At 44.0% G+C, this 21,545-nt stretch overlaps 1 protein-coding gene and 1 long non-coding RNA gene across 3 annotated transcripts in view; one reads left to right on the plus strand and one right to left on the minus strand.

Moving 5' to 3' along the window:
• LOC138582321 (uncharacterized) overlaps positions 1–15,203 on the plus strand; it is a 270,743-nt gene extending 255,540 nt beyond the window's left edge. The window contains exons 2-3 of the long non-coding RNA XR_011305007.1: positions 13,427–13,562; positions 14,994–15,203. This is a non-coding gene — a long non-coding RNA (uncharacterized lncRNA). The remainder of the gene's footprint in view (positions 1–13,426; positions 13,563–14,993) is intronic.
• LOC138582320 (retinol dehydrogenase 7-like) overlaps positions 1–21,545 on the minus strand; it is a 358,653-nt gene that overhangs the window by 244,052 nt on the left and 93,056 nt on the right. For both annotated transcript variants that reach the window (XR_011305006.1, XM_069653539.1), the window contains exon 2: positions 3,962–4,293. Coding sequence is in view for 1 of the 2 variants with exons in the window: in XM_069653539.1 (XP_069509640.1) it covers positions 3,962–4,293 (332 nt within the window). In the remaining variant the exon portion in view is untranslated. The remainder of the gene's footprint in view (positions 1–3,961; positions 4,294–21,545) is intronic.

Below are 21,545 nucleotides of genomic sequence, written 5' to 3' on the forward strand. Positions count from 1 at the left end.
CAAAGGGAATCAAAAGTTATAAGAGGGAAGGAAGAAAAGGACAAGCTTTTGGTGAGGAAGAAGGGTTCTCCCCAATTCCTCGAAGTCGGACACAGTACCTTATTCGTTGAAGAAAGCTGGTGCCACGGTAGTTGTTCCTGGTAGTTCCTGCAGACTCACGGTTCCTGGAGCTTCAGTCTCGGGGAAAAGAAGGAGGACGTCTGGAGCGATCTGCACTATCCAGGCACGAAGCCAGCAGCAGCGAAGCAACGGTGAATAAAAGGTGTGCTCCTTTAAAACAGGAGAGGCTCTTCAGATGGCTATCCGGACCACTACAGCTGTGTGCAGCGATTTCTACCAAGAAGAGGATCCTCTGGCTGTTGAAGGTGAGCTGGTTGATCCCACCAGGGTCAAGGGAACAAGGGAAGAAGACTCTGGGCTGGATCTTCTCTGTCGTTGAAGGGTAGATAGCTCAGGACTGCAGCTTCACCGGGACTCGGGAGTTGCAGCAGCCGTCTTCTTCTCCACTTCTCTTCAGTTCTTGCAGTTCCAGTGGCGACTCTGACTTCCAGCCCAAGAGTCCTGCCTTTTATGCCAAAATCCCCCATTCACACAGTCTGGGTGTCAATCACTCAGCAGGGGGATTGTCCGGCCCGGACAACCACCTCAGCCAATCGACACAAAGTGTGACTTGGGTCTCCAAGGAGACCCTGTGCAGGGGGTGACTAAACCCCTCCGTCACATTCAGCCCACCTAGACACCTAGATGCCAAAGGAGGGCTTCTAGGACAGAAGCCCGCCAAAGGACGGCGAACAAAGAAGGCAAACTTGGTTTGCCGCGAAAAGTAAAACACAAGAAGGATTTTAACAAAAAGAAATGGCGACTAAACCCGACCGGAGCTAAATTAAAAAGTATTTGGTCAAATGGGTTTATGTTTGAGGCTAATACAATAGCTTAAAACAGTACCACGTTTACATAGTATCATCACGGTAGAAAGGTTAGGGTAGATACCACTGCCACCAGCCAAGTCTAAATGTTAAGAGAACAAAACAAAGCTCCAAGAAGCACAGACAAAAAGGGGTAGGAATTAACCCTTTCCAATACTCCATGTTAAGATGGGGTGTACTGGGTCTGTAGTTTAAGGTGACTATATAAAGTTAATGGCAACTTTACATGTTTCTGGGGGACAGTAGACAGTCCCAGAAACATGGAGTCAGTGGGAAGTCTCAAAGACAACCCTGTGTCACTGCACTGAAGGTGCTGTGTAACACACACAAAAAGTGGGGCTCATGGAGTGGTGTGGCTCCAGAGCCCAAGATCACACAAAAAGTAGAAATACACATGGCAAAACACATGTAAGAGTGTGAAAAAGGCTCACACTCTTACCAGGTGGAACAAATAAACTCCAGAAATCCAGCAAAGCTGCTGAGGGACTCACTACGTGAGGGAAATTAGCCATAAATGAGAATTCTCCCTAACAAAGACGAAGGGCAGTGTTCATACTTTTAAAGTGTTACTGTGTTCTTTTCTTACCGAGGATTCCCAGCCTGATGACGGGGAATATTCCTGAGCATGTGAATCCATGCCAGACCCCATGCTGGAGAATAGGGGGATCCTCCTTCTCCGTCCAATCACCCCTATCCCTTTAAGCATCCACCGCACTGAGGGCCACCTCGCCTTCGGAAGGCACTCAGGACCTGGCTCTTTCCTTTTGCATCTTGACAGACCTAGTCCACCTCACGGGTGAACGATCACTCCAGATAGGCAGGTGGGAGCTTCTATGAGCCATGTGAGGAGACAACAAGACTGTACCAAGCACACACCGAAAGGATTCCAGTCAATCCGCATGATGTGATCTGCATTCACTCATTGCAAGTGCACACCAGCCACGACTTGCGGGTACTTATTACACTCCATCTCAATGGAAGGTAGCCGTGTCCCTCCCAGAGCACGACAACTCAACGCATACCTCTTCAACAATCCACTACTCACACTCACATCACCTCTGCCACTAGAATGCAGCTAAATCCCACAAAGAAATGTGTTCTAGCTGGGAGACATAGTCAGTCTCCTTGACTTGCATACTCTGCAGACAGCCCATCTCAGCACCCATCCACCTGTCTGGATGTCTGTATTTTTTTTCTTACTTTTCATGTACTTGTAACTAAGTTGAGCATATCCTTGTCTGTTTGCACCCTGATGCCCCAGGGTATGGCGTGCCATATAAATAATAAACTAAACTAAACTAAACTTGTCAGATCTCCACGGGTCGCTAGCAGGGACTTAGGCTCCCCAATCTAACTTCATACTGGCTAAAATACACAAACATTCTAAAATCCTCTTATCAATTCTCATACTTCAGACTTCATCCCTCCAAATAAATTCACCCACAATGCTTTGAAGCCATACCAATGGCACTAGGCACTATACAAATGCCATGTAGCATAACATATCCAACATCCTCTATATAGCACTGATGACAATATACCACCTGCCCTAACACAGAAACTCATAATTTCCAGTGGCCAACACAAGAAGCAGGACATCTCCATACTGGAATCCAAGAAGTGCAAGAAGGAGACGATTAAAAAGCTCCCACACTCTAAAACAGCAGTGTGGCTCTTTCTTTCCTGCACTTCAGGAAATACTTGAGGACCCTGCTAGCCAAGGAAAATGACATAAACTACTGATGACAGGCCACTGACAAAGATGTCCATGACCCTGCCCCAACCAATTTCTATAAACCCCTTTCCCTTTCTGTAACAGCACTCTGTTGCTTTCTAGGTAGGCTTGCTCTATATATATCACCTAAAATAAGAAAAGCATTTTGATGACAAAATGTATAGCTACCTTTGAAATGGTAGCAATCTATCATTGATCTATCACTTAGAATTTGTTTAGCACGTTAACGGTATCAAAGACAATAGTTCACATAATTGCAAATTAACATTAGATCCTTGCCTTATATTGACTACCATGTGCTGTTTGGATTGTTTGAAATGTTCATCATGTACTTTCCACGTGTTTAATCACAGCTGGAGCATTGCTATTTCTAGCCATTCATGACTTGTATACAAATATATGCAAACAAGTAACAACTACCACTCCTGATTGCCTCCATAATGTTTTAAGAACGGAATTTGATATAACAAAACCTAAGGTAATCACATCTTGGCCTTTTATCAGATAGTACTAAAGCAAAATACAATTAATAGCACCTACTTTGCCAGATCTTGGTGTAAGTCTGAGTTGGCAATAGGCCTTTCAGGAGTATAGTTAGGTTTTTTGGTTTTCGTTAAAATCAGATTTTATCCAATTTCTGCCCCCTAAAAATAATTTACCATTTTAGGGGTTTATCCAAAAAAGTCATACAATGTCCAGTAGATTGAAGTGCTGACCTTGCTATTCATTGATTACTATATTAAAGTGAAAATCAAACGCAAAGTAAGTGCTGCCATCTAATGGAAATGTTAAGTCCTTTCTGTAGCAAATATGATTTAAGCTGAAATAAGCCACGCTATAGTTCCCCTTAACAATCATTTATTGTTTGCCAAATGTATTTTTTTAAAGAAGCCATTTTCAGTTATTTCCAAAGCAACAGGTCTGAAAAACCTCAGTTAGCGGCTGATGAGAGTATGTGTAGTTTCCCTTTTCAATTAAACAGTCGGACTGCATGTCCAAGAATGCAAAGAAATAGCAAGGGCTGAGTCAGGATAATCTGTAATTAGTGACTTCAAAAGAATTATGCATCATATGCATGCAACAATAAAACATGCATTTGTGTCAACACTGCAAAAAACACTGTTATCTGTGATTTGTTTGAGGAAAAGAATGAGGAAACACTGACAAACACAAACTTTGACAAACTAGAAAAACCTGGAAAAACACCACCAGAAACAAAAAAATATAAACACTGAAAACAGGAAACCATAAGTTTAGGGGATGTGTTAGTTCACAGGGCAAATCATAGTTGCACTCTTACCTCTGTCTCCTACTTGACTTTTCACCCAATGTGCCATAGCGGTCACACTCTCTCCATTGCTCACATCCAGGATGACAGACTGAAGTCTCTGGGAGGTGACCTTTTTTAACTGCTCTTGCCCTTTTTGTGTGAAGCAAGTCGCTAGCACACGCAGACCATGCTGGTCCAGCTGCCGCGCCAGTTGGTTTCCGAAGCCCGAGTCACAACCAGTGATCAAGACATATTTATCCGTGAGGTTTGGGATCACCTGCCGCTCTCGATACCAGCGGAAGAGAAAGTACAAGCCCAGTAGTGCTGGCAGGTAGAGCCACATTGGAAATCTCTGCTGCGGGCTGCAAAGGACATAGAAGAAAAGACAAGATGTGTGTTTAAATGATAAAGTGACCACAGCTGAATGTGACCTAACAGCAGTTCAGTTTTTACAGCAACGCTCCCCACTATCTAGTTGCTTATATTATGCGTGCTCTGTTGATAATGTCCACAGGTCAAGCAGTAGGTGTGTCAGTCATTATCCACTATTGCACGATGTTAAAGCCTGGAGAAGCTAGGACTATAATACATCTTGGGGCCTTGGACATGTTATTTTTAACATGCAAAAGTGCATTTTTATCTAAAGCAATCCGTCGACAATAGACATGGACTAGTTTCAATAGAAATGCACCTTTACATGTTAAAAGTAGCATTTCAATTTTTTTTGTAACTTTAAAACGTTACATGGAGCTGTCCAGTGCTGCACTGACCAGCCCCTTGTTACGATTTAAAGTTTTTGTGTATATCGGGGGGATGGAGGATCCCCCTAACCCTAATGTAACCCCCCAATGTAACCGTTAAACTAACCCAAGCCCCAACCCTAATCCTATTTTAACACCTAAACTAACCCTAGCCCCAACCCTAAACCCGACCCTAAGCCCTAACCCTAATGTAACCCCCCAATGTAACCCTTAAAGTAACCAAAGCCCCAACCCTGAACTAATACTTACCTGCATTTAGATACCATATTCACATTTTTTTCGGAACAAATATTAGAAAAAATGTATTCTCAAAAATTGCATTCGAAGGTTTTGCTTTCGAAAAAATGACGGGACACCCTAACTATTCTGCAGGAACTGGAGCAAAAGACCAAGCCTCCTAGCCTCATACTGTGGCAATTCCACAAAAAACTACCCATCTCTTCAAACTGTTCCTGATCCAAGACAGACAACGGTGCCTCCTCTGTAGATGGCGGCACCCCTTCCTGCCATAATCCCCTATTGCATTTTGTGCAATCTTGAATCTTTATCTTGCTATTAAAGTGACCATTAACTTGAAATCACTTGCATGAAGGTACTGCCATAACTCACCTGTGCCAGAATGGTCACTTTAAATCACATGCATGAAACTGCTGCCACAACCCATCTTTGCCCGTAATGATTACTGGCATAGATATATTGTGAGTGGAGGGGGAGGGAATGGAGCCCACATCTGAAGCATCGGAGGGGTTGCAAAATTGGGACGATCGGGAGCATTACCTTGGTAAAGCAACACGTGGTACCAGGATTGTGCAGACTGCCTATTTCCAGATTCCTTCATTGGGCATAGGTCAATCTACGACAAGGACTAATTATACTTGTAGTGCATTGTGCACTGTATACCACGGCACATATTTTGCAGGATCTGGTGGATCACCGCAGGAGACGGGGAGGAGGTACACGGAACGAGAACTGAGTTCATCCTAGAGGGCTTCATCCTCAAACAGCAACATAGAGGTCTTGTAAAGGAACATACAGAAGCACAGATCAGACATGGCAGAACTAAATGTACAATCATCCTGGAATTACGACCTTTCCAGTCCTTTCAGGTAGTGGATGGGGGTGTTAGGACATCCTGAACTTTGCCTTCGGAAAAATGTTGGGTCATGGCCAATTTGTGGATGGGAGGGTAAAGTTGGGGTGGTGGCTAGGGAATACATGTTGGGGAGGGGAGATGGGGAGGAGGAGGGCAACCGCTGTCCTATCAGAGCTTAAAGGAGTTCAAAGTGATCAGCCCCACATAAACTTTATCACAGATCACCTAATTCACGTGCCTCCCATTGAATATTAGGAGGCTTAACACCCCACTGAAACGCCGGAAATCGGAGGCCTTGTTGGGACGCTACCAACCGGACTTGGTGGCGCTCCAAGAAACCCACATTCGGTGAGCATATAAGTATAAACTTTGCTTGCCAGATTACCCAAATATTGTGCAAGTGAATACGGAGGGGACGGTGTTGGGCATGCTTATTGCAATTTGAGCTGGGGCTTGTATTAAAGTACTTCGTACTAAAATTCACAAAGAGGACCGATTTATATTTATGAACCTCGAATTACCTTCATTGCGGCTAACCGTGGCTACTGTTTACAAACCTTACGCTGGTCAGGAGGGATTTCTGAAGTCCACCCTGGGTAAGCTGGACATTTTCAGAGAGGGGGAAATATTGCTTCTGGGTGATTTGAACTTCGTATGGGACCCTGCCAGAGATAGTAGTAAACATACACGTTATGCTCAACCTCCCCTTCTGCCTCACTGAAACATAAAATCACCCAACTATCCTTGGTCGATGTTTGGTTGGGTCTCAAAGGGGCGGATAAACGCTATATGTTTTATTCACATGTACATTGTTCCCTTTCGCATATAGATTATGCATGGGCTTCGATTAGGTAGAATTATCTATATCACCACACATCCTATTACTTTGTCGGACAAAGCTCCAATAGAGACAGACCTAAGGGTCTTTCGAAAAACCCAGAGATTATGGACTTGGAGATTCCCTGGGGAGCTACTGAAAGATCATGTTATTAGGGACAAAATAGCATAGCACATGCAAATGTTCTTTGATTTGAATATGGTAGGCCAAACCACTATAAATACTACATGGGACGCCCTTAAAGTGACTCTTTGAGGTCTTTTAATAGCAGAAGCAGCCAACAGACGTAAGCAGAAATTAGTGATGGAAATAGAATTGGAGGAAGATCTTAAAAGCGTAACGAAAAGTTTGGAACCAAACACAGGTCCAATCACGCAAAAAGCACATAGGGCCGCAGAAGGCAGGCTTAATTTTCACCACACTAAGAAAGCGGAAAAGTCCCTGATGTATCTTAAACAAAAATATTATATCAAGGCTAATATAATGGACAGACTGCTGGCTAATCAGCTTCGCCAGAAAATTATATCACAGACTATAGAACAGATTTGACTACCTCAGGTGACATGATTACCGAAACTCCTCACATACTTACTCAATTTCACACATTTTATTCGGACCTATATCGATTGGAACATCCAGACTCTCATTTACAGAAGGAATATCTGCAAAAGATTAACCTCCTTTGTTTAACACCATCAGGATATCACGCAAGATGAAATTCTTAGCGTTATTACCGATCTTCCTCTGAATAAATCGCCGGGCCCGGATGGATACCCAGCTATATTTTATAAAACGATCAGAATTTATTAGCCCCCAGATTAACACAATTATAAAACTTCCTTGCGCATACTGTTCGTATTTACCTCACTATGGAAGAGGCAAAAATAGTTATATTCCCTAAGCCTGGAAAAGAGTAGTCCTGGTTCATATCGGCCAATTGCGCTAATACATTTAGATGCACAAATCTTTACAAAAGTGCTTGCCAATAGGATGGAGGATCTGTTAGCCTCATTAATACAGACAGATCAGACGGATTTTATTAAACAGCTACAGACGCATGATAATATGAAGAGTGTGTGTCACATCATAGAGAAGAAAGAAATTCCTGCTGTGCTCCTCTCAATTGATGCTTAAAAAGCTTTCTATCGGGTTGAGTGGTCGTTCCTCTTTCTCACCCTGGCAAAGATTGGGTTTTGGCCCAAAATGTGTACAATACACCAAAGCTAATCATATACAGCCCACCACGAGACTACAACTTAACAGACAATTATCCCTTCACATTTTCTTACAAAGGACAACCAAACAAGGATGCCCACTATCACCATTGTTATATGCACTTCACCTGGAACCATTATTGGCCAGCGTCAAACAGACAGACGATATCAAGGGATCGACTTTGGGGGCTCCATGCATAAAATCATGGCTTATGCTGATAATATGCTTATGTTGGTCTCACAACCGGTAAACACTATCCATGCATCAGCGGAAATGTTTGGGCAGTTTGGAAAGGTAGCAGACTTAAAGATAAATTAATACAAATCCATGATATTAAATCTGTCCCACTTTCCTACTGAAATCCTAACATTACGCACACATACACAACACAGCTGTGCACAGGAAGGAATGAACTTCCTTGGGGTAGATATAACCCCAACATTAACCGGGTTTTATGCAACTAACTATCCTCCCTTGCTAAAAATTATCCGGGATTAACTGTTGAGGTGGGGGTCTGATTTCTGTTCTTTTGGCTCGAACTCGGTGAAGATGGTCACACTGCAATTTTATTCATTTCCTTTTACAGGCTGTGCCTGAGGCGTATTACCTAGCCCTATATTTTCAATTTCTTTTTTGCACACAGCTTGTGTTTTAATTTAATTTAAATTCTCTGGCTGTTCTTTTAACATTTTATTTCTTTTCTTTTGGTTCCTTGTAACCGCTACAGCGGTGTGAGGTTGCCTGGGCTCACTCGCAGCTTCGGGGCTCATCCCGTTGCTTGCCTGTCTTTACTTTCTTGACTGCAAGCACCCTGCGAGTCTGTCCTCGCGCTCCGTTGGTACTTGCAGCCGATTGGCTCCTGCCAATACATGAGTGTTATTAAAGGCCTTACACTTTGAGCGTGCAGCAGTCGCGCACAGAGGAAGTGCCTCATCTCCGCCGAAGTCCCGCTTAAGTCCTACCCATCTGCGCCCATCCGTGCCTCATCTGGTCTCTGGGTGATCCCATCAGGGTACAAAGCTCTCCTTTACCAGCACGCAGCGCTTGTGTCCCTTGCACCAAGGGAAATGATTTTCCCTGCCAACTGGTGCAGGAGCATTCCGCCCCTACTTAAATCTTTGGCCACTCTCATGGGGGTGCGCAGGACCTTACTGAGTGCACGCTCTCTTGTGGCACATGCATCTGATTGTTTTGACTTTCTGCAAGATACCTCGACTGATTTCGCCTTCATCACAGAGACCTGGCTCAGAGATTCCTCTGACCGTGTTATTGGCCAGGTACTACCTTCTAACTATGCCATTCTCAGACAAAATCGCTCCTCCGGTCGCCACGGAGATGGAATTGCACTGATATTTAATTCTATTTTCAAATGTTCTATTCTACCGTTTTCCCACTCGTTGCTTATAGGATCCTGTCTTTTCTGTGCAGAAATTTCCCCCACCTGCACCCTTAATTTCCTGTTGGTCTATCGACACCCTCCTTGCGACGCATCTTTTATTCTTGGTTTCTTTGAAATCCTCTCTGAGCTGACGCTCCACCACAATTCCCTCATTGTTCTTGGTGATTTTAATCTTCACTGCAACAACGCTTCTGACCTCCAGCCTTCACGTCTTGTGACTGATCTTGCCGATTTCGGCCTTAGCCAGCTGGTTGTTGGCCCTTCACACTCTTCAGGTAACACTCCTGACCAAATTCTTGCCTCTCTGGACCTGGTCACCCTCCACCCGGGACATCCCATTTATTGGTCTGACCATATAGTTATCCCTTTCTCTATTAAAGCATCTCCGGTTCCCCCTGTTTCTCCTCTACCTCGCCCCACTAACCACCGCTGGAATAGTGTGTGCCAGTCCGCCATCATAACCAACATCATTGACCTTCTTGCAGTGGGCTCCCCATCAGATCTATCTACCCTGACGTCTGCATTTACATCTGCGCACAATATTGTGGCTCCTCCTCGGCCCTCTAAGCCTCAGGGCCGCTCTTCGCAGCCTTGGTTCTCGGCTTCTCTCGCTGAGCTTCACCTACTCAGAAGCCAGATGGAGAATTGACTACTCTTCCTCTGCACTGCTCGCCCATCGTAGAGCTACGGCCATTCATCAGTCAGGTATTCTTGAGGCCAAGCGTGCCTTTTTTACTTCTTCCATCGAGCCGGCTTCAAATGCCCCTAAAACTCTCTTCAAAATTGTGCATGCCCTGTCCACCCTTCCCTCTGCTAATCCTATTAGCCCCTCTTTATCTCTTTGCTGCTCCTTCTCTTCCTTCTTTCAGGACAAAATCTCTCTCATTCGAAAGAAGATCACTGTATCTCAGCATCTCTTCCCCTTTGCCTCCCTTCGCCTGTCCGGTCCCTACTCCCCTGGCTCTCTGGTCTCAGTTTCCTGTTTTCTCTGAGGCTGACAACATTGCGGCCACGTTGCGTCCTAAATCAGCTTCTCCAGCCACCCTATTCCTCTCAGGGTTGTCAAGGAGATTATTCCTCAGATTGCCTCACTGATGTCCTCTTCTGTGAGTTCCTCTCTAACTACCGGTGTTATACTTCCTTCTCTTAAAAACGCGCTGGTCATTCCCCTTTTTAAAAAGCCCAACCTGGACCCCGCTCTCCCGGCTAACTTCCGTCCCATCTCTCTCTTGTCCTATCCCATGAAACTGCTTGAATCGCTCATCACGCCTCTGCTTTCCTTTTTTTTGGAAAATTCCGGCTGCCTCAACCATTTTCAGTCTGGCTTCAGGCCTAGTCAAGGTATTGAGTCTGTCTTAGTGATAGTGGTGGACGATCTTACTCAGATTGCAGACCAGGCAGGGTTGGTTCCATCCACCTCCTGGACCTCTCTGCTGCATTCAACACCATAGACCACGCCACTCTGATCCAGAGGCTCTCCCAACTTGGCCTCTCTGGCACAGTTCTGCAGTGGTTCACTTATTTCCTTAGGGATTGCCCGCAATCTCTGTTTCTTTCCCCTTTCACATCCTTTCCTCTTCCCCTTCTTTGCGGAGTCACTCAACGCTCCGCGCTCTCCCATCTACTCTTTAATGTCTATATTCACTCGCTTACACTGTTGATTCATTCTTTTGGTTTTTGTTTTTATTCCTATGCTGACGATACCCAGATCTTGATGCAACTGGATCTGGCATCACCCGTCACCGCCTCTCGGTGGTGTTCCTGCTTCTCTGCAGTCCATACATGGATGGTATACAACTGGCTAGGTCTCAATGGAGACAAAACAGAGGTCCTTTTAGTCGGTCCACATCCCAACGCCTCTCTTTGGTCTGTGGCTTTCTGGCCTCCGGCGTTGGATCCTCTCCCTAGCCCTTCGCTAGTTGTTAAAAACTTGGGGGTCAACCTTTCCTCGTCTCTTTCGCTTCTTCCCCAGGTGAGTGCGGTCTGTCATGCTGTTCACTTTAAACTTCGTATTCTCCGCAAGGTTCTTCCCGTTGTTCCTGCTTCCCTTCGCCCGATCATAGTCTCCTCTCTTATCTCTGGCTCTCTTAATTATTTATACTTGGCTCAACCTAAATATCTGTTCCACCGCCTTCAGGCTCTCCAGAATTCTGCAGCCCCTCTGACCCTGGGGCCCCTCCAGCTCTCCTCTGCTACCCTTAAGCATGGGTGCAGATTGCTAGCAGGGTAAACTTTAAATCCCTGTGCATAGTTCATTGCGCCTTTTACAGGAGCGGCCCAGTCTATCTTCAGGGGAAATTCGGCCTCCATGTTCCCCCACCCCCACTCTCTCCGTTCTGCCTCCTCATTCTGTATCTCTGTCCCCCGCATCTGGGTGCCCGCTTTGGTGGGCGCTCTTTCTCTGTGCTGCCGGGTGTGAAATCTGCTTCCTCTTCCGCTGCACCAGGTTCAGGACCACCTCTCCTTCCATTGCCAACTCAAGACTTTGCTCTTCCCCCTTGATTAATGCTGTGCTTTCTCTGCCTTTTTGCTGTCCTGTCACTCTCACTGCCTAGCACCTTGATGCCCTCGTTGGTATGCTGCGCTTTACAAGTGGCCTAACATAACTTAACATAAAATAACTGCACAAAATACTCTATATGTTTCAAGCCCTGGCAATTTGGGTCCCCAACGCATTCTTTAAGCAATTCCATAAAGCAATCTCAAGGTACATTTGGAATAATAAAGCTCCAAGGTTAGCCTTAAGCATGTTAATGACCCCGCTAGTTAAGGGTGTGCTGGGTCTCCCTAATTTTATGAAATATTATCAGGCGTCACAAAATCAGGTACTCAGGGATTGGTGTGAGGGGAGGTTATGGATGCAGATGGAGCGGGCGATCGGCGGTCCTTGGCTTGTGGATGTTTGGTTGGCAAAACAAGATCGACTCCCCCCAATCTGCACGCAAGTGCCATTGCAAATCTGGTTGCAGAAGTATGGGATTAGTCAGTCAAACAATATCACCTGACTACATTCACCTCACCTTTTACGGCAATTTTTTTCAATTCATAATTCACCCCCAGTCTAGACCCCAAAGCATTTGCTGAATGGAAACACGGTGGTTGCAATAGACTATGGAATATGTTTCAGGGACCAGACGCTAAATCCTTTTTACAGTGTAAACAGGAGCTCGCTCTTCAAGAATCAAGTCGATTCAAATATTTCCAAGTTAGACATTAGATTCTAGCTCCCCGGTGCGTAAAGCAGCAGTAAGAGATCTCACACCTTTTGAGAAATTTGTGATGTCCGAGCCAGGGAATAAGTCCCTAATTTCGAACCTGCATAAACGTATGTATGATACAACTCAGCCTTTCTCACTTAGATATAAACAGTGTTGGCATCGAACAATAGGGGAGGAAATAACAGATGTAGAATGGGATAAGCTGTTGAAGACAATACCTAAACTTGCCAGATCATTGCAAATCAGAGAATTCTGGTATAAATTAATAATGCAATGGCATTATACAACGGCACGTCTACACAAAATGAAAACATCCCTATCAAACAAGTGTTGGAGGAGATGTGGAATGCTGGGAGATTGGCAACATGTATGGTAGGCTTGCCCAAAGTTGGAAAGGTTTTGGAAGGAAATTGATATGTATATGACTCGTATATTTGCTTTGCATGAACCCAGGTCTTTGCAATCCTGTATTTTAGTGTTTATAGAGGAGGAACTAGGAAATAGTTCTAAACAAATACAAAAGGCATTTGTTATGTTATAGCTGGTGGCGTTGTTGGTGATAGCTCAACATTGGAAGATCCTCTGCACATTAATGAATGGGTTTTATAAGTTTGGAATTTCTTAGCGCTAGAATGGCTGACGTATTCTATACAGGGGGATCATTATAAATGTAATACAGATTGGAGCTTGGTGATAAATGTTTTGCAACAAAACTAATGTGGTGTACTGCCCTCGCAAACTTTGTATACTGGGAATTTGATGACTGGAAAATTGGACTGTGAATATTCCTTGGAGATGGGACTTTTTGCTTGAACTTACTACGTACAGCGGTAAGGGAAGGGAGGGAAAGGCTGGGCGGTGGTGGGATATGTTTTGATGTTTATGAAAATGCAAATAAAAATAAAATTTAAAAAAGAACATCAATGCAATAACTTATTTAAAAAACATACACATTTTTTTTTCTCCCACAGTTAATTTTCTCCACCTTCAATCCTCGAACAACATGGCCAGTATTCAACCCTTCCTGTATGAGTGGGAGAACACAGATGAGAACATGCATCAAGAGCTAGAAAAAAAGGCAAAAAGATGATGGATCGAGTGAAAGTGGTGAGGATCAGTCAAAGGATCGTGATCCTCCTAGCATGGAAGATGTTTCCACATGTAGTACGTGACATTGGGGGTCATTACGACCCAGGCGCTAATTGCGCCAACTTTACCACCATGGTGTAAACTATGTTTACACCATAGTGGATGGCGGATTTACCGCCCCATTCCAAGGTGAGTGGGGAGGTAAATCCCCATTTCCCATTTTCCCTTCCCCATTCCCATTTTTGCCCCATAGGGCATAATGGGAGTGGGGAAGGCGCTAATTACGCCACCGTAAATTACGGTGGCGTAATTAGCATCATGGCAGGTTAGCGCCATGGATTTTAACGGAAGCTAAAAGCAGCCGTTAAAATCAGAATCAGGCGTTAAGGGTTAACGACGGCGTTAACCCTTAACGCCTGGGTCGTAATGAGGCCCATTGAATGGAAGTAAAGCCCACTTTGGTGGAGAACACTTGCTGCATAGAAAATTCTTACTGCGTGGCCTACATAACCGAAGAAGAACCGCCACCACTATGTGTGACCAAGCAATGAGACTTCAGGGCAGCCTGCATAACACAATGGGGGTCATTCCGACCCTGGCAATAAGGGGCTAACAGCGCCGGTAAAGGTGCCGGAGCTGCCAACCCCTTACCGCCTCATTACGAGTTCTGCTCACGGGACCCGCTAAGGATGGTGGGTTTTACCAGGCGGGCTTAGCGGGTCCCGTGAGCAGCCCAGCATGCTAACATGCCAACGGGCTATCCCATTGAGCCCTATGGGGGCTTGAATGAGAGTGGGGATGTACCGGGTCTGGTTTCCTTGAATGAGGAATTACCGGGCCCTCCAAGGTCGGAATGGCCCGGTAATTCCTCATTCAAGGAACCCGGATCCGGTACCCAGTAAGGGGGTAGTCATGCTGCTAATAGCGGCATGGTTACCTCCTACCTCGTAATGACCCCCAATCAGTGTTGAGAATGATGATGGTGCGATGCACGAACATTTTGCAACAGTTTGCCTCATGCTCCTAGTAATGAGTACGTATTGTGTATATCAGTATTATCTGTGCCAACCTTGCACTTTAGCCTTTTATGTTGATTTTCAAGGCTGGTGTGACATCCTGAGTTCACTCACAATAAATTTATTTAGATATATCAAAAAATGTATTGTTTTTGGTCATGCTAAACAATTACATCTTGTATTTTGGGAGTTAACAAAATTATGTTTCTCAATTGCAAGCTAGGACCAAATGATCATCCTATTTGGTTATTCGTTTCGAAGCACATATACATTATATATCATATTTTACAAATATTAGACTGTGAACTCCTTTACTCACAAAGTATGTTTCGGAATTCCTATGCATGCCTTATTCTTTCGAAGATGTGAAACAAAAGATACATTTCATTATTCGATTAATTCAATAAAACCTATTTCCCTATCTTTTACACAGATGGTACAGGCTTGACGCCTACAGAGCGTTTACGTGGTGTATTCAGAGAAGACTGGGATTCCGTGTTCACTGTGTCATACCTGCCTGTGTCCTGAGCCATTTGAGAAGAATTTCCCAGTGACTCCAGACAATGCGCTGGATGTACAAAGACAGTACCACTTCCCCAGCAATACAAACTGTAGCTTGTATTGACATTCACATTTTTTTGAAGATGCAGTTTTTATTAAAATATGTAAATTTCAATAAAAAAATGTAACTCAAATAACAAACAATTGTTTACTTTCTCATTATTTCAGGTTTGTATATTTCATTTCAAGTTTTGAGTTTAACAATTATCCAACATAAACAGTTTCAAGTTGTTTTGAAATGTTTCCCAACAGCATAAATCCTAAAATACCAAATACTCAGTACGCTCATTCCAAGTGGTATTGCATTTCTTATTCTTATCTTTTCTTGACATGTTAGTTCTTTGATTCACGCAATTTAAATTTCATACAATTGCATGTATGAATACACAAGTCTTTTATTACATTTTAACAATCCTTACACTTTTAAAGTCGTAGGAAATAAAAATAATGATGTAGTATGATGCATGAGAATTGAAGGGTTTGTCCAAGTCATCAACGCCATATACCAACAACATTTATCCATCTACAAATAAAAATGGTATGCTATACCAACCAGATCAACAAATGACCTTGGGACTACACTTTGAATATGTTAACAAAATAATAATGTAGCCAACTATGTGTTCCCTATCAATGCACTGGTTCCATGTGTTAATATCCCGACAACAATATCGCCATACAAAAATATCGCCATATTTTTGCTGCAATATTAAGCCATGGAAACTGCAGGGGACACCCCTGCAACCCCCATATTTTTTTAAGGGAACAGGGGACACCCCGCAAACCCCGGTCCCATTTACCCCATAAATTATCCCCACCAATAATATCACCTATGGCCTTACCCCACAACCATATCTATGCCGATTTTATTGGTGGGGATAATATTACCTGATACCAATACACTGTTATCTGTTTGTCCGTGCGCTCTCATTTGAGTTGTGTTTTGGGCCAGCAGGTCTATTGGAACATAAGTCAATGTACAACGCAACATGTTCTGAAGTACCGATACCCAGAAAACCATGGACATAAGGTATCCATTAAGGAAACCCTACCAGCAAATGAATCGAAATGACGATTGCCTAAGTACTGTCCCGGAAGAAACCAAAAAGGTCTTAATGGAAGACGAATGGTGACGTCACGAGGACCCGGACAGACTCACAGATAGAAGAAATGACGACCTGAGAATGATACAAAGAGACGAAACGCCATGAATAATGATATTGTGAATCTAAAAGGAAGAACAATGTTGAAATACAAAGAAGTTCAAGCTGTAAGCAAGATGAAGATATTCGACCAGTTTACACCTGTAAATATGCTTGGAACCGCAAGAAAGCTAAGGAAACAGTGCGGCTTGCTATGCTAAGAAGAAGAGTACTGCGGCAAGCACCATTATACATAAATCTACCTGAAACAAAGTACTTTATTATAAGTATATTTCCACTTTACAAATGAAGCAGAACCAACCCAGGTTACTGAAAGCCAAATGAGCAGAGATTCATATTTAGCAAAACGAGAAGAGACGGCTGAATCAAAACTCGGCAGAAGAAAGTCGTGCCAGGGAAGCCAAGGTCATACCGATAGACGAGGTGAACAGTAGCTACATCTATTTGAAACTAAGAACAGAATATCCTGCCTCTGAAAGGATGAGATAAGAAGGCGAAGGCAAGTGGCGGGTGAAACGAAAATCAAATACACAAATTGAGAGAAAAGAAGCAAAATCACATTGTCTGAATCACGTGACCAGCCGAGCAAGGAAAGCGGGGGTTTACACCTACACTTGGCACCGGACCAGGCAGACATATCAGAACTTTTCAAGACAGAAGATGCAGTTTCGAGGCCAACCACAGTGAACTAATTGACACATGGCTACTAAAGTGATGATTGATTGTAACCATAATCGGAGGAAGGCTGGGTAACTAAGGGGCACCTCGCACCTGGCAGACCATTCTGCATGCTGCTAATCGAAGTGGGAAAGAATGCATGGGGTTGGTGCCAACCCAATCACAATGGATCAAATAATCTAGAGTCCTATAGTTAGTAGAACCAATGAGACGTTGTACTTTTAGTGACGTCTACAGTAGTCATTTTTGAAGGAAGGGCTTAGACGCCCTCCTGACAGTGTTTACCCAATCCCCTCACTCTGTTTCCATATACAGATATGGTACCTATAGTAAAGTTACCTTTTCCTAACCAATAGAATTGCATGTTAACTTTTGAGTGTTACACGTCAATTATGACGAGTTTTGAGTATAAATGTTACAACATGTATGAAGTTCGTTGGAGTTGAAGCAAGAAGGACGATCACATCACTGCTGACATTCATGGCTCTCTGTTTTTTGTACTTGTCATTAAACTGACTCCCTTTGCCAAACCATTGTGTTGTCCTTATTGATTGGTGTTGGAGTAATAAATCTGCATCCATCTCAAGGGTGCAGCTATCTCATCTTAAAGTACTTCTGAGCAAACCTCGGCTCTATGGGCCGGACAGCGGTCTCGGAGTACACTTGGTAGCAGAGATTGATGGTTATCGATTATCGATCAGAATAAGACACCCATTGACCATCAACATAAAGTAACTCTAGGTCTTCAGCAATATCACAAGTCCTTTGCCATTCGGCTGAGTAGACCGTGAAGCTCCCCGTAGACAGTGGTAGTGTAAGAAAATCTGCAGACCAGGGTCTGAAGGAACCCGTGTTTCCCCACGCAACCCCTTCCCATTCCTACGGGCAGCTGAGCAGGCGAAAAGACAAAGAAGGCAGTAACAAAGGGGGTGATCCCGAGGGTCTAGAGAGGAAAAAATACGAACGGTGAGTGAAAAAGATTGAGTGTTTTGGCAAAAGTGCATGCTTTAGAACAAGTAAAGGGAAAAGGTAACGGAGGGAGGTTGGAAAAAACAAAATATAGTTAGAAGTAGAGAAGAATGAATATATCTAAGGGGAATGGAATAATGACTCAAGAATAATTAAGCGAATAGAGAGAAGGTACTGGGGAGGACACCCGCGAAGTGAGAGGATTCGCCTTATTCCTACGCTTTTAATATAAGCTGCAAGAAGAAACATGTATCCATAGTCCCAACTAAAGGGGAACAAATAGACTACCACGACGATTAAAGACGCTGTGAAAGGGATACGTTTAAACTCCATGTCAGGGTAAAATTTAGAGGCAGAGACACGTGACCAGCTGGTGTTCATCTGGTCTGTTAAAAGTCTGTCTTACATGTTGTTTGTTGTGACATCACAAGTCGAAAAATTTTCCTTGAGAAAACTGATTTCAATTTTATGCGATTGAATAGCCAAGATAATATCGCATTTTTATTGATGTTTTTTGAGTAAAATAGAAGATATAATATTTTGTGGAAAAAATCGGGATTGGAGCTTGCAGTGATTGGTGCTCGCTCATATTGTTGGAAGTTGTTTAAGTCACGTGAAGCGTTGACAAGTCTTATATAAGGAGAAAGGGAACAGATTTAAGCATGGAAGACATTGGCACACCTATGCAAACAGTTGCCGAAACATGCACCTAAGCTGAAAAAATACAGTACAGAGTGGGTTAAGGGGACCGCCCACAAAATGTTTATGCCATGGCCACAGCGCGGGTCCTTATCGAAAGCTGTTTTGCAACACATGACGACATATTTGCACGCCACATGCACGGGCAAAAAGTTAGACAAACGTCTAGCTATTCTAGAACTTTGGAAGATGTATGCACAAGAGAAGGGAGAGGAGCTGCCAGTAGATTTGCTACTTAATGTATGCACAGACGGGGGGGTGAGACGCCTACCGTGCCACCCACCCCATCCCAAACGAAGGTTGAAGAAAACAAAGACGAGAGGTTATACCCACTGAGAGAACTTAAAGCAGCTACAGGGTATAGCAACTCGGCATATGAGTCACCTACAGAAAGTAGTGACGAAAATCAAGGGACATATAAGGACAAGAATATCACCTCCACGGTCCCAAGGGACAAGGAGAGATGTGATGACGAAAGAAGGGATCAGGCACAGACAAGTGCATCTCTCAACAAGGAGAGAGAAGGAAAAAGATGGAAGGGAAACGAAGATAGAACTGATGAGATAGCATTCGCAAAGAACAAATGGATGAGAGGGCAAATTCTATTGAAACTTTATGGCAAAGGCATTGATGATGCGAAACAAAAAGAGAGACTAGACGAGGTACAGAGAAAGGGGAACGAGAAGGAATTGAGAGACGAAAGAATAAGGAAAACAGACAAAGGCTATATAACGAAGAGCAAGAAATACAGCTCGATCGCAAACAGAGAGCAGCCAATGATCAAGACAGACAGGAGCAGCATACATCAGAGGAAGAGCAAAGAATACAAGAGAAGAGAATAAAGAGACGAATGGATGAGGAAATCCGAAGGGAAGATGAACGTAGAAATGAAAAGAAAAAGGAAGAAGATAGGGTCAGAGAAGAGGTGAGGAAGCGCAGAGAATTCAATGACAATATAGAACGTAAGCGAAGACGGAGAGCACGCGATCTTGAATATCTGGAGAGAGAGGTTAAAAAACCTGATCCAGTAGTAGATTGGGAAGATATAGAAGAATTCTTCCCTGCGTATGATTCAGTACCAGGCACGTCTAGGGCAAATATGGAAGATGACTTCGACACCAGAAGAATCGGAGAAACGATTGATAGAATATATGATTAAATGGGGCTATAACAAATAGCCCAAGGGGAGGGGGAAGACGAGCGCCTGGAGAGCACCCAGTTGTCCGACGCTGAGGATGTCTCCCGAAGTAGTGGGAATAGAGAACTATCCCTGGATAGACTAGAAATAAGTAGGAACAAAGAAGACACAAGAAGTGGCACTAGTTGGGCACAGACATTGTACGATTCAGAAAGGGAGGAGCGTGAGGAAAAGGAGCAAGAGAGAAAGAGTAAAAGACAACTCCCAAGGGAGAAAGGGATAAGATGGTCAGACACTAGCAAATCCGCACCAAGGGCATCAGAGTCAGCCACACAGTCAGACCGACACAAAGAAGTATTTCACAGTCAGAGGGGGGGTGTCATTACTGTCCTGTGTGGACAGGCTCAGGACATTGCCAGGCAGACAGCGATGCAGGAATATTACCCCTGCGCTAGACAGCAGAACAATGAGAGAAGAGAGAGAGAGCTATGCATCCCAATTTCCGTTACTCGAGAAAGGGGGAGCGAGACCACAATATATCCCATGGCCACACATGGATCGAGAACATTTGAAAAACAAACTTCCAAAGCTGACATCGGGAGCTGGAAAATAGATACATGAGTTAAAAAAAATGACAGGAGGAAACACGTTAGCTATAGGGGATATCAAGGGTCTCCGAATCGCCATACTTGGTGAGAGAGCAGAAGATGTGTGGACACGGGCAGGTTACCCTGGTGTGACCACAATTAATACCGCGCATGACAGAGCTCCATTTAACAATTGCAGAGCCACGGTATGGAAGGCACTATGAGTGCTTTACCCAGACACTTCTGATATGGGAGCTATAATGACACGTAAAATGAAGGAGTCTGATGATCCGTTAATTTACATATAGAATTTTCAAGACGCATGGGTAACTCAAGACTCATGAATCTTGGATGAAATCTATACTTGTGTTCTACCATATATTGTGCCAAGGGCTGCCAGCGCCGTTACAGAAACAGCTCAAGAAATTGGTAGGAATCGAAGCTAAACCTTAGGCAGAAATATAACTGACCATCGCACACTATTGCAGGCTCCTACAAGAGAAGAATCGCAAAAAGGAAGCTACACGAAAGGGAGAGGAAGCGAAATTGTTGCAGAAGAAATTGTCAAAATATGCTCTTGAGGGAGCCATGATAACTAGCACAGCTGAATCGACCATGCAGCAGGTCAATAATCTGCAGCAAAATAATCAATGCAGGGTTTTACCCAAGGGAAGAGGTGTTAGAGGAAGAGGATGGCAGAGTAATCGGGGAGGTTTTCAGAATAATCGAGGAGGTTTCCAAAACATACAAAATGGCAATCAAGATATGTCAAACGGGCAAATGATCCGACCACCGCCAGTATGTTGGTTGTGTGGAATGACAGGGCATTTAACGCACACCTGCAGAAACCAAGGGATGATTCAAAACGGCCAAGGTATGGGAGCCGGCATGGTGAATCCACCTGCAGTTTACAGCAGGGAGTTGCACAGAATCACACGGTTCAACAGCAAATGCCAGGAGCTCAGCAAAACCCACAGCCCCAAAATGGAGTGAGTTTTCCACAAGGGCAGTCCCAACAGTCACTGCTGCAATTGTCACAAACAACAAGCTCAAGGCAGACCATGAAAGCTGGAATGAGAAATAACACTGCCAATGGGGGAAATCCATCAGCACATGGTGGGCCCAAGCTATATATGGACTAGGACAGCTCACTTGGAACCCTGATGTGTTCTATCCTATCAGTGACACCA

This window comes from Ambystoma mexicanum, chromosome 3q, assembly GCF_040938575.1.
Source record: "Ambystoma mexicanum isolate Mex_15411 chromosome 3q, UKY_AmexF1_1, whole genome shotgun sequence".
Classification (NCBI taxonomy): domain Eukaryota; kingdom Metazoa; phylum Chordata; class Amphibia; order Caudata; family Ambystomatidae; genus Ambystoma; species Ambystoma mexicanum.